Genomic DNA, 13,472 nt, shown 5'->3' on the forward strand with positions numbered 1-13,472 from the left:
ATACACCTATCCAGTTGGAACAGGATTGTAATTAAGCCTAACTGGCTGGTTCCCACTGATGCATTCAGGCAGTGGTGTTAACTAAGGCAGGCAACTTGGGCAGCAGCACTGGGTGCCTGCTTCAGGGAGAGGGGGAAAAATAACAGCTGCTACCACTGCCAGCCAGCCAGCCACACCAATGTATGGGGTAGCCGGTGCAGCTCAGAGCCATCACTGCCCAGGGCGCCAGGCTGCTCTCTTATGCCTCCACGCTCAAGGCCAAGATCTGTGTTTGAAATGAAAGAACTTGTATTCTCTGTTTATTTTCATGATCTGTTTGCTAACTAAGGTTTTGCTTTTTTTTTTTTTTTTTTTAGATTTCAGGCTAATATGTCCAAATATCTAACACTTATCTGAGCGTCAGTTTAGGAAAAAAGGTATAAAATTGCAGTGTGTTTAAAAAAAAATCCCCAAGTGAGAACTACACAAGAATAGAGGCACAGGGGCAAGAAATACCCACACATTCCATCTGACCTGGAATAAACGTTACACTACTCCCCCCTTCTGGCCTCCTTTTAGTTTTACCGAGCTGTCATTATCTTTGGTAGCAACATAGATGAGAACTTCAAGTTCAGGACCCATTTCTGCCTTTTTCTACAGCCAGTGGGAGTATGACTGGGTGCTAAATGTTGCTTTAGATGAGTTTTTCTTACTTTGACATGTGGATTCATTTATATCAATGCAAAATGACTGCAAAATGCTGCCAATTGATAACTGTAAGCATGCAAATCACGGCCCAAAGATGCATGCCGTCAAATGTTGAAGGGGAATGGTTGTGTCTACTATTTCTTTTCAAATCTTCCAGTAGGTCAACTTAAAAATAAGGTCTCTTTTCAGAAATTTTCTTTTCCTCCTTTTTACGGTACCGATCTTCAAGGGTATCTAAATATGCTGCCTTGTAAATCAATGGTGAAACTTCCATTGAACACAAAACAGGAGTTGATGAACACCAATGCATACCTTAAATTCTCATCCATACATTGTGAACAGATGAACAAATGTTCCTGAATTAAAAAGCAGGGGGTGGGGGACTTAGCATGCACTGATTTGTTCTCTCTTCCTTGATAAGTAATTTAGACATTTTTTCACAGCCCCTGCCTAGCTTCCATTACCTCCATAACAGATAAACAAACTGAACAAGAGCAATGGGTAACTCATCCTGTTTCTTAAGTTGATATAATTTGTCATCTCTCCATGCCATTGGGTACATAATAATGCCAGAGTTAAATTTATTCTTGTATGGCGTATTCATAGATATTTTTCTAAATCAACCATCAAAAATGTATATCACAGAATGGTTAAACAAGTTACTTGGTCAAGGAAGGCTTCTAAATTGTTCTGTATTTGGAAGTCAACCAAATAATCTAGTCACAGGAAAAAAAATTACCTTCTCATCAGGGGTAGGGGAGAACATTTTTTCTTCCAGTGGATGCCTGGAGTAATCATAAGGATAGGTAACAACTAATTCACCACCATGGAGACTGGCAGAGAGTACAAATGGAATGTCCCTCATCCACTTCATAACAGCTTTCGTCTCAGGTGCCACCTGAAGCAGAAAAGGAAAAAATACTTAAATGCACACACTACTTAAGATGGGGTTCCTTGAAACAATGTTGTGGAGCCAGCGGGCCCCTAGCAGAGAAACACCCACAGAAAGGAAGTGTGATGTGGCGGGTGTCCCAGATTTCCTACGCAGAGGGCAGGGAGGGATGTCTTTTGTGTAAGGTACATGGGGTTTGCATGCCAGAACCTAGGACCTATCCCTTCCCCCTGGAATGGAATTTCATGTTATGAAATGAACAGCTTTGAGGCCAAAGTCCCCAAAGGCATTCAGGCACCTCTTTTTGACTGAATTCTGACTGAGCTCAGTATTTGCTGAGCTATCACCTGACTCCCTTCTACCAGGGAGCAGCTACTCCTTCAAAGCAACAGTGCCACCTGGTGGCCATATACCTGATTGCCTCTGACACAGCATGTTGGGACCCACTAAGAAGCAGTTACTTACAAACCACCTCGTCTGTACCCTGGCCAGTTTGTGAAAGTAGAGGTGTCAGGCAGAGTTCAGTAATAGGGTTAGAATTTCCTACAGTTGCCTCTTCTGTAGACATTTACAACAGTGAAAAATTGTACAGCAAACTAGCTGTAAAATGGTATCAGATGAGAACACAAAACGCCTGGTTTACATGTATGCAAATAACTGTATAAGGTATAAGGCAAAGAAGCAATTGGCTTTGTTACTTTGGGCCCAGGTCTGTCTGGATTTTGTACAGATTTGAAAACCGTGTCTCATTTCATGGTTCAATCCTACCAGCTTTGGATCTGCTGATCGCTTAAATGAGTGACTGCCAGGCTAGGGACAGACATTCAAAAAGCCTGAGCCTGAATTGATTCAATCTTTACAGGTTAGTCTAAACTGCCTAGATTGTATTGGTTTGAAACTGCACAGATATTCTTTCAGGACTGAGGACATGCAGGCACATAGCTGCAATGGCTCAGACTAGAAGCTGGGGGGCACTAGAGCAGCCCTCCCTTCCCTTCGACAGTGCTGACCTGAGGTGGGGGGGCATGGCCAGGCCCCAGCAGGATGCTCTGATTAGTGAGGGTTGTAATCCCCCACCCTGCCTGCACCATCCCAGGCTTTTCCATGCTCACTGCTCAAGAGGTGAGAGTGTTCCAGCCCCCGGCTAGCACTCTGAGGCAAAGTGGGGGAGGGGAGGGCAGTGCATGCATCTGTTAAAGATACTGAATTTTTCAATCTTCCTCTCCCTGCTTCTTCATACTGTCTGCAAACCTGACAGATGAGGGATCCAGCAGGGAGCTGATAACACAGTATTTAGCAGCACATCAAGAAAAAAAGCCTCTCTCATTAGTTCAACCTCTTCTTAAACAGCTTTTTCCAAGGAAGGAACTGAGGGACATTAGCTCCAAAAAGCCCTAAGTGCACACTGCTCTGTCTGCCTCTCCCAGTGAAACTGGAGACACACACACAGAGACACCTCTAAGCATTAGCTAGCATACTACATGCCTAGGGTCCATGGACTGGGTTCTGTGCTGTGGGAGAAGGGAGGGAGGGGGCAGATGCCTGCCTGAGCAGCTGCAGTCTCTGCCAGAGCTCTGGCTAGGGAGCAGAGGGGCGGGGCCAGCTCTGCTTTCTGGAGCAAACAGCACAGCACAGCCCAGGGATGCAAAGCATCTGAGATGCTGGGGGACTCTGGTTTAACTTAAACCAGGAAAGGTTTTGGGACAGACATTGCATAAATTGGTTTGACCCAAATCAGTTAAGTCTGATACTACATTCAACCAAGTGTATCTTAAACCAGTTTCAGGTATTTTGAAACTGGTTTATGTGCACCAAACTTACGTTACAGGTTTAAACCAGTTTCTGACCATTTAAACCTGCTAATGTGTAATGTCTGTCCCTAGCCTCAAAGTGCAACTTCTGAAAGTGCTTCAGAAAATGCACTGGCACCCTGGTAAAGCAGGTGGCATTCTTCTCTCAGGGTTGAAAGTAACAGATCTTCCATCACCTAGCTAGAGGTCTTTATGTCTGATGGAAGAGGAACTCCCCTGCCAGCTGGGATTTTTTTCTGGTGTACACTCCATACACAGTTAAATCAGAAGGATCAGGTGGCAGAGTATGCTCCATGATGTTGTGCCTTCTAGCAGACATGTAATACCAAAAAGGCATGATCTGCATCCACACAGCATGGGTATAAAGCACAGGTAAATCATTATGGTGGTGCTTTCCCATGAACTTTGCTGAAGTAAAGCGGAGAAAGAGTGAACTGGATCCAAAGTGTGTTGAAAGCCATGCCTCCTAATTTTCATGCCAGTGCAGTAATCCCTAAACCATTTTCTTATATGAATGCTTTGCTGGACAGATCAATGGCTATTGAAGAAATTGCCCAAAGGCAGCAAGGCACCATCTGAATAATTTTTTTAAATGAAGCCAGGTAATATTTAGGGCTCTTGTACAGAGCGTGTAGCTACCAAATGAGTGCAGGGCATTATGACTGGTTTGCTGATAGGCATTACTCGTATTTGTAAGGTGGAGAGAGAAATAGTGAATGAATTGACAGCTGTTAGATCTGACCAACGCCTATTGAATTAGGCTATTAAATATAGAAATACTGAGCAAATACAGCAGCCATTCTCACTATAATAAAGTCTCCCATACTGTTTCTAGGAAGCTGCACTGGAAAATCTGCCTGATTATTAAAAATGGTTTAGTTCTTTTGCTATGTGTACACTGAAAGTAAATAATGTGCTCCAAAAACTTGCGTTAGAGACCTTTATGGTTTTGGGACTTTGTAAAAGGATTGAATCACAAAGTTAGAACTGGGGAGAGACAGAAATGGGCCGAAACATACTGTAGGAATAAAAACATATATTTGTACTTTGTTGCCAGAGCCAGTATTTAGGACCACGGTCTGTGGGAGTGGCAGAGTGCTGAAAGGGAGTTTGCAACTCTGATACAGGTTTGCATTGCTTGAGGCGCTCACACTTTCACATCCTGGTTATCAACTATTTCATTTCCACCAAAACCAACGGGCTCTTGCAGATCTTTTCATGCCAGTGCTATCAGAAGTTACCGTAGCTGGGGTAAGCCAAGGGAGAAATTTGCCAGGAGGCCCAAATAGGCACAGGAAGGAAACATTCATCATTTCCCCATCTTCTTACTGGCTCTGGTAATTGAAGTGAATTTCCCTAGCAGCACCACTCTCTCCTGAGCCTTCTAAATAATGAAGGACGTTCTTCAGCAGGAAGTTATTCTTATGATTTGTACTGTGGTAACACCTAAGAGTCTCACTTAGGGACCAGGACTATTTTGCATTAGGGTCTGTACAAACAGAACTAAAACATGGTCCCCAGCCCAAAGAGTTTACAATCTAGAACTACGTCATAGATTTCATAGACATCAGGGCTGGAAGGGACCTCGGAAGATCATCAAGTCCAGCCCCCTGCCCAAAGGGCAGGAAGTCAGTTGGGGTCATAGGATCCCAGCAAGATAAGCATCCAATTTACTCTTGAAGGTGTTCAATGTAGGTGCTTGAACCACCTCCGCTGGCAGACTGTTCCAGACCTTGGGGGCTCGGACAGTAAAGAAATTCTTCCTTATGTCCAGCCTGAAATGGCCTTGCAGGAGTTTGTGACTGTTCGACCTAGTCATCCCTTGGGGCGCTCTGGTGAACAAACGTTCCCCCAGATCCTGGTGGTCACCCTTGATAAACTTATAGGTGGCCATCAGATCACCCCTGAGCCTGCGCTTTTCCAGGCTAAAGAGTCCCATGGCTCTCAGCCTGTCATCGTAAGATCTGTTTTCCTGACCTCTGATCATGCACGTGGCTCTCCTCTGGACTCTCTCAAGCTTCTCCACATCCTTTTTGAATTGTGGAGCCCAAAACTGGACGCAGTACTCCAGCTGCAGCCTCACCAAGGCCGAGTACAAGGGAAGAATGATGTCCCAGGATTTGCTCGAGAAGCTTCTATGGATGCAAGCCAGTGTTTTGGTTGCTTTATTAGCCACAGTATCGCATTGCAGGCTCATGTTCATCTTGTGGTCAATGATGACCCCCAAGTCTCTTTCTTCTGTAGTGCTATCCAACGTAGCACTGCCAAGCCTATAAGGATGCTGCAGGTTTCCTCCCAAGGTGGAGAACCTTGCATTTTTCAGTGTTAAACACCATCAGGTTCTCGTCCACCCATTTGCTGAGCTTGTCCAGGTCAGCCTGGATCACCCGCCTATCTTCTGGCGTGGATGCTTTGCCCCAAAGTTTGGTGTCATTGGTGAACTTGGCCAGTCCACTCCTGACTCCAATGTCCACATCATTAATGAAGATGTTGAACAGTATGGGTCCCAGGACAGAGCCTTGAGGGACCCCACTGGTCACAGGGTACCACGATGAGTGACTGCCATCAATTACAACCCTCTGGGTCTGACCACAGAGCCAATTTCCCAGCCAGTGGATCGTGGTGGAGCCAAGGCTGCAACTGGCCAGTTTGGCCAAGAGGTGATCATGGGATACCAGATCAATAGCTTTTTTGAAGTCAAGATATATGACATCAATCTCTTCTCCCTCGTCCAGGTGATAGGTCACCTGGTCATAGAAGCAAATGAGATTGGTCAAACAAGACCTACCCACAACAAACCCATGCTGGCTATCCCTTAGGACGTTAGCCTGGGCCAGTCCATCAAGGATGGCCTCCATAATAAACTTTTCTCAGATCTTCCCTAGGATAGAAGTCAGGCTAATGGGCCTCTAGTTAGCCGGATCCACTCTCCTCCCTTTCTTGAAGATCGGCACCACATTGGCCTTCTTCCAGTCTTCAGGCACTACACCAGAGCACCAGGAGTTTTCAAAGATCCGTGCCAGGGGCTGGGCTATGACGCTTGCCAGCTCCTTGAGTACCCTGGGGTGCAGATTGTCAGGGCCGGCTGACTTGAAGGTATCCAGCTTCTCAAGATGTTCCTTTGTGAGGTCAGCATTTATGGAGGGTAGGGGATCCCCATCACCTGGATCTCCCTGTCCCATAGCAGGCATGGGCATCCCATGGGACTGATGAAAGACTGAGGCAAAGTACGTATTTAATATGTTGGCTTTTTCCTGGGGGTCAGTTGCCAGTTACCCCATCTGGTTTAGCAGGGGTCCAACTTTGCCCTTGCTTTTCCTCCGGCTCCCCACATATCTGAAAAAGGACTTTTTGTTGTCCTTGATGCTTGAAGCTAGTTGGAGTTCAGTTGCAGTCTTGGCTTTCCTGGTTTGCTCCCTGCAGGACCGGACCAGTGCAGAATAATCCTCCTTGGAGGTGAATCCCATCCTCCATCCTTGTAGGCTTTCCTTTTTAGCCGCAGGAGGTCCGCTAGGTCCCTGGAGAGCCAGGGGGGCTGCTGTGCCTTCTTGCTGCCTTTTCTCCGTGTTGGAATAGAATTAGCTTGTGCATTGAGGATCGCTTCCTTGAGAAGCAACCACTCTTCTTGAACTCCCATCTCCCTGGGGTCATGGTCCCTAGGGGCCTGACCGACAAGCCTCTTGAGCTTGTCAAATTCGGCTTTTCTGAAGTCAAGGACTTCTGTGTTGCTGACTGACTTGCCAGCTTTATGGCGGATGGTGAAGGTGATTAGCTCGTGGTCGCTGTCACCGAGCTTCCCATCGATCACTAGGTCACCGATTAGGTCATCCCCCGTAGGCAGTACCAGGTCAAGCAGCACTTTGCCTCTTTTTGGCCCATAGACTTCTTGAGTCAGGTAGAGGTCATCCACGCATGAGAGAAAGCTTTTCGACCACTCGGATTTTGCTGAGTGATCTTCCCACAAGATGTCCAGGTAATTGAAGTCACCCATGACAACCAAGGTCCTGGAGCAAGCGGCCTCAGTCAGTTCCCGGGTGAACTCTTGGTCAAGCTCAGGACTTTGAGTGGGAGGTCTGTAGTAGACTCCCACCGTTGTGTCCCCTGTGCCGTATTCCCCACGAATTTTTACCCAGAGGGTTTCTAGCTGTGCATGCTGGTCGCCAACATCAGCTTGCAGGGACATGTAGCTTCCCTTCACATAGAGAGCTACACCCCCACCCCTTTTGTCAACACGATCCCTCCTGTACAGGGTATAGCCCTCTATACCCGTGGTCCAGTCATGGGTGGAGTCCCACCAGGTCTCCGTTATCCCAATGACATCATAATTTTTTGCACTTTTCCCAGGCTCCTGGCATTAGTGTACAGGCAGGCAAGTGTGCCCTTGGGGGCTCTTGCCTTGCCCACAGATTGTGCCAGGGCTGGGGCAGGGGTGGGCTCCCTTAAGTGCCTTGGTCTGCTGGCTTTTCAAGGGATGCTCAGCGGGCCAGCAGTGGCAGTAGTCCCCCCATTCCCCAGCGGACTTATTTTAAAAGCCCGGTGGAGCAGGTCATCCAGCCTGGCTGAGAAGACCCTCCTCCCCAGGGGGGAGAGGTGGAGGCCATGTCTTCCCAGCAGCTCGCAAGACACAAGACAACAAATAAACAGAGGCAGACAGAGCAGCACAATGAGGAAGGACAATACTGGTCAGATAACAGTGGACACTGCTACTTAGTAATACCCCAACAGCCTATCATCAAGCATGGTGTGACGTGCTTATATCTGAGAACATGCTAATTCCTGCATAGGCTCAAAAAAGCCAACAGATATTAAAACACCTCCCTAGAAGAGAGGCACTTTCAACATCACTGTATTCCTTGGACGAAGGGCATTAAAAATGAAGGACAAATATCTGGCTAACTGCTTCTCACAAGCATATATGCATGTGTACACATGCACATGTGCACACACACATGCGTGCGTGTGCACACATACACGTTCACACAGCAGAAGAAAAAATACTCAGGTTTTGAGAAAATAAACCCAAGGGGGTTTGTGAGAATAAACCCAAGAAGAATGCACCTTTCAGGGTGTGCAACAAGAGTGGGAGGGCCTTGTCATACGTTCACTTGGAATAGGTGCAAGTTGTTTGGATGTGATGACCTATTAAAGTTAGTACTTAGGAGATTACCCTCTCCGGAAAGGGAACAACTTTACAACTCTATGGTGACAGATAACCCACAGTATGCTGCTGGAATGTGCATCTACCTGTGTTTTAATTGCATTTAGCAATTGTTATATTGAATGTATGACACCACCTGAACATTTGCCTCTACAGGGAACTTGGTATTCAACTCCATGGAGTCAGCTCTTCTGTGCTGATCCTGTGGTGTCCCGACTTAGAACCAGTCTTTCTCATGAGCTGAAACTGCAGAGAACATTTAATATGGATTGAAACTTTTAACTTCACTTACATCTATTTCCTGGCTCAGCGTGTGGGCAGCTTGTGTGGACAAGTCCTATTTTTGTGCAGCTTGTTCCCTTGCCAGATACTGACATACTCCACAAGATGGTGCTATGCCCCAGAGCCAGTTATCATATTACAACAACTCCCACAGGAAACAATTAGATTGTCTTTTGTTTTTTACCCTATTAGCACTGAAGTGACACCAGCTACAGTGATTTAGGTCTGGAAATCTGCATTTCCTTCTCATTCTGGTTCAGTTCTATCAACTACTGCCCTTGTCACTCTTTACTTTGATTATACATAGAGTTCTATTTAATGCAGCTTTTTCATTCCCCAAGGGCCTTTTACCTTTCAGTCACAGGGAATCATTCTTAAATTACCTATTTTACAAAACCAATTTAAGATACAGTTAGAAAGTAGCTAACTAATTTGGCCATATATGCAATGAATGGCCATTACTCTTCCTAAACCCAATTTCCATTTCTGTCAGTTATATTGCATTCAGCCACTGCCTCCCTGGTATATAAAAGTGATACTTTTTGTCATTTCAGAAATGACTGGACTAGCTTTCCTCAGGTCAATGGCAAAATTGGGGGAGGTAGGGGCATGACCAATACAGAAGCCCCAGAAGCCAACTGCATGGAGAGGCACAAAAGCCAACTGCATGGAGGGGCACAAAAGCAGGTGCTGCCACAGCAGAAGCAGATCTTACCACCACAGTTGGTACGAAGAAGCTTATATTACCCCAGGTGCTGTGCAGCTGCCTTGGGCCTGACGTTGTGCTGCTATGCCCCTGCCTAAGGGGTCTATACCAGCCTTCATTATAAGGCAGCCCCAAACCCTGCTCAAATCAAGCCAATTCAATCTCAGATAATATTTCTTGATTTCAATGGCCAGACCATTTATTCTAATAATTGGTACAAACAGAAAACAAAGCTTGCTGTAATAGCAAGGTCTCTGAAGGAATTCAGTTCTGAGCATTATTTCAGTTGTCTGATTTATGTGTGGAATACCTGAATAATCACTTAATTCAGCCAGGAAATAAATGCTATTAAGTAATTAAAGGTTGAAAGGCTGGTGTTGAAACAAATACACTAAGGATTTTTCCAGGCACAAAGCCATGTTCTGTAACAGCTTCCCCTACCCAAGGGTTCATATACTTAGCAAAATTGTACCAATGCCCATTGTACCAACAACTCATTCTCCTATGATTACTTCTGTAGAATTAGAGTTCAGAGAAGATTTGAGTAGCTAGACCCCTGAGCTACATGAAGTTATAGCCATCAAAAAGATGTGTGCACCATTCAGATCATAGGAAAACAGGCCCTCTTAGTCATTCTTTGCATAGTATGTGGACTTTGCATGTTATTTAGCTGAATATCTGGGCCAGAGGGGAACAGTGAAATTCTCTAATTCCTTCTCAGTTCTAATTCCCTTTCACAATGCAGAGAAAGCCCTGTGCTAGAAAGGACATTGTAGCAGGTTATCACTTTTACAATTCAGTTTTATTTTCCTTGGGTCAAACTTGTCTCCACAGGAAACAACATAATCACAAAACAAACACATAAACAATAAAGGGTTGACTCACATCCTGTGGTCCTTTCCCAGACACTGAGAGAGAATCCCTGGCACTGTGCTGCCATTTCAGCCCTTTCTCCCCCTCTTCTCCTTTCCCTGGGAGCTTTTAACTTCTTCTGGGCCATCTAATCATCTGCATCAGCTGGCCCACTCCTCCTAGGCAGGCAAGCAATCCTCTTTCAACTGAAACTGGGCTACAGCCCTTGACCCATGCACCCTGTTACAGACATCTTCTCCTGTATATTGAACCCATCAGTAATTTAGTGCATTTTGCATCTCTTCAGGCAGGGGTGCAAACCTTAAAATGCCCAAGGCTGTCCAGGCTCATGCAGCGGCAGACTCCAAGGGAAGGTCTACATCCTCTCCATACTGTGCCTGAAAGCACTGCTGTAAAGAACACCCTGCCCACTGCTCCTGCAGAAGAGGAAGCAATCTAGTCATGTTAGTATGTCTCTAAACATAAGCTCACTGCTACTCTCTGCCTAGAAACAGATGTTGCCAAATGAAGCGGACCAGCTGTACTGGGATGTGTCTCAATACCACCTATCTGCTTCACTAGGAAAAACACACATTGCCCCTTGCTATGCCTGTTTTTACTGCAGGACAATGGGCAATATGTTCTCCTGGGTTTTGAGGGGCCTGGTATTTCATACCCTGGGAATTCCCATGCAATATTGGGCCCCTCAAGCCCTCAGAATGCCAGTCTGGCTTTCCCTGCTTACAGAGACACATCCCAGGATCTCATAAGAAGATAAAACTAGGGTAAGATTTTGCTAGTGCAGAGCTCCTTTAAGTGGCTTGCCACCACCCCCATCATAAAGTCAAGTACAACAGGCTTGTTCGCAGCATGCCTATGGGAAAGTGGACAGATAAGAAGCAAGCAAGAGCAAGCCTATAATGCAGTGTTTCATGAATTCTGAGCTGCGCTGAAGTGCATAGGCAGCCTGGAATGGACAGCCAGCAGTCAGCATAGCCAGATTTCTGTTGCTTACACTAGTGACTATATTAGGTTCCAGAGTTGCTCAAACTATCCAAGCTCCTCTTGTGCTGCACTGTTCATCCTGCACTTACATGAGTTGGAGAAACAGTATAGACATAACTGAAAAGATAGCCTGACCCCTCCCTTGGAAGGTTTACAGTCTAATGTTAGGGCCAATTCATACAGTCCAGTGCAACAGCATAGCAAAGGAAACCTCTTTGAATAGGCTCAGGTAATTCTGGGTCATTTTCCCCATTACTTTCCCCATGTGTGTCAAACAACCAGAGGGTTTGTTGCACAGCACACAGTTCAGGAGGTAACAGAGCCCAGTGCAGAGCTTCTCAGAAAACTGGCCACCAATAGCTTATCTAAGCCCTGACCCTGCAATGGCCTCTGGGAAGGTGCATATGTAAACAGACTAGATGTTTTCAATACATGGCACATTCAAAGGCTATTGTATTAAGTTTAAAAATGTTATCTGAATATTTAGGGCTAGATAGTGATTAAATGATGCATCAGGCAGGAACTAAAGTCAAAAGATTGGGGGCAATAATTAACACAAGGGCCTATGGACTGCCTGGAATAGGTAGAGAAGTCAACCTAAGAACTGACATGAAACTGTGGCTAAGTGAGACACGCCTTGGGAGAGGGTCTGAAGTACTTCATCCCCACACAAAAGTGGGTAGAAGCTGTCTGGTAAGTTAGATGTACATGTATGCTGTTTATTTCTTCCTGGTACATGTTTCCTGCTAATGGTTTTGTTCTGTGCAAATGGCACTTTGCTTTGTAAGAGCTGGCTAGTGACCAAATGAAATTTTCATTGTTGTCCTGGAGACCAGAAAACTGCAGTGCTGAATTAAAGTCAGACCCACTGAGCTAGTTACAGTGAACTGCAAGCATCTGCAGCCTAAGCTTCTGGTCTTGAGGGAGAGGCTCACAGGTTCCCATGCTAAGAAAGAGAGGGCGTCTATACACGTGATCCAAAGTGTGGGGGGGAGGCATTTTAATTAGAGCGACTCCTGAACGGCCACTCTAATTTAAATGCTGCAGCGCCATGTATATTCAGCGTCCTGCATTTCAAAACAGCCAAGAGGTGCTTTAACTAAAGCTCATTTGATGTGGTTTAGTTAAAGTGCCCCCACTACCATTTGGAAATGTGGGGTGCTGAATACACGTGAGACTGCAGCTCGCTGGAGCGTTCTAGTTAGAATGCTTAACTGAGTCTGCTCCGATGTGTTCAAATTAAAACATACTGGAGCACGTGCATAGGAACAAGAAGGGCCTGACACCTATAGAGGAGGTTACAAATGACACAAAGATTCAACTAGATCAGAAGCCGTAGTGGCCTATATCTTGAAAACAAGAAGGCCTGTGCCAGGTTCTGCAACAGCTTATACTGAATCATGTGCAGGGCTAAAGCTCAAAAAAGTCCTTCCATAATGCTTCACATTCCTGCCAAATACTTTGTTTTTCAGAGGAATTACTCAATGCAACAGTACTACATGATTTTTAAATTATGTAAATAACTGTGCACCACTGGGACTAACAAGAAACAGCAGCCCTTGCTCTCAGGGAGGCACAGATCTGCTTTTTCCAGAATTTCTCTCTGACCCTTCACCCTTTCAGACTGTTTCCTCCTCTATTCTCCGCTAAATCTTAAGACAAGCTTGGTGTAGCCTCAGTGATGAACTTCTGTGTCTGAAGTGTACCTGTGGACACAAATGAGTGGTGCATGCCCAGTCCTGTCTTCCTAGACCAGTTCACGTCTCTACACGGCTGAAGTAATATAGACAAGCAAGGACAGAATTAAGTCTTGATCTTGTAAATATTTTAATTGCGAGACTCAGACTTTGGGCACCTGGAATTTCATGCTAAAAAACAACCAAACTGACCTTGTTGGAAAGCAACCAACTTTAAACCCAGAGATGCATATGAGGTGAAGACAGTGCAGAAACTTACAGAATTAGAGCTTGGAGTCTGAAAGACCTTTGTTCCCTGGAAATACATCAGAGGCTGCTGAAGTCAAGAAATATTTCCCAGTGCTGCATGAAGCCTGACCTATGCCTTAGACATGGTGTTGCT

At 45.5% G+C, this 13,472-nt stretch overlaps 1 protein-coding gene across 2 annotated transcripts in view; it reads right to left on the reverse strand.

Moving 5' to 3' along the window:
* Positions 1–13,472, reverse strand: part of CPZ (carboxypeptidase Z) — a 72,407-nt gene that overhangs the window by 38,604 nt on the left and 20,331 nt on the right. For both annotated transcript variants that reach the window (XM_090035504.1, XM_090035503.1), the window contains exon 7: positions 1,427–1,585. In XM_090035504.1, coding sequence (XP_089891630.1) covers positions 1,427–1,585 — 159 coding nt within the window. The remainder of the gene's footprint in view (positions 1–1,426; positions 1,586–13,472) is intronic.

Source organism: Crocodylus siamensis, chromosome 2, assembly GCF_052110815.1.
Source record: "Crocodylus siamensis isolate JL-2025a chromosome 2, ASM5211081v1, whole genome shotgun sequence".
Taxonomy (NCBI): Eukaryota; Metazoa; Chordata; order Crocodylia; family Crocodylidae; genus Crocodylus; species Crocodylus siamensis.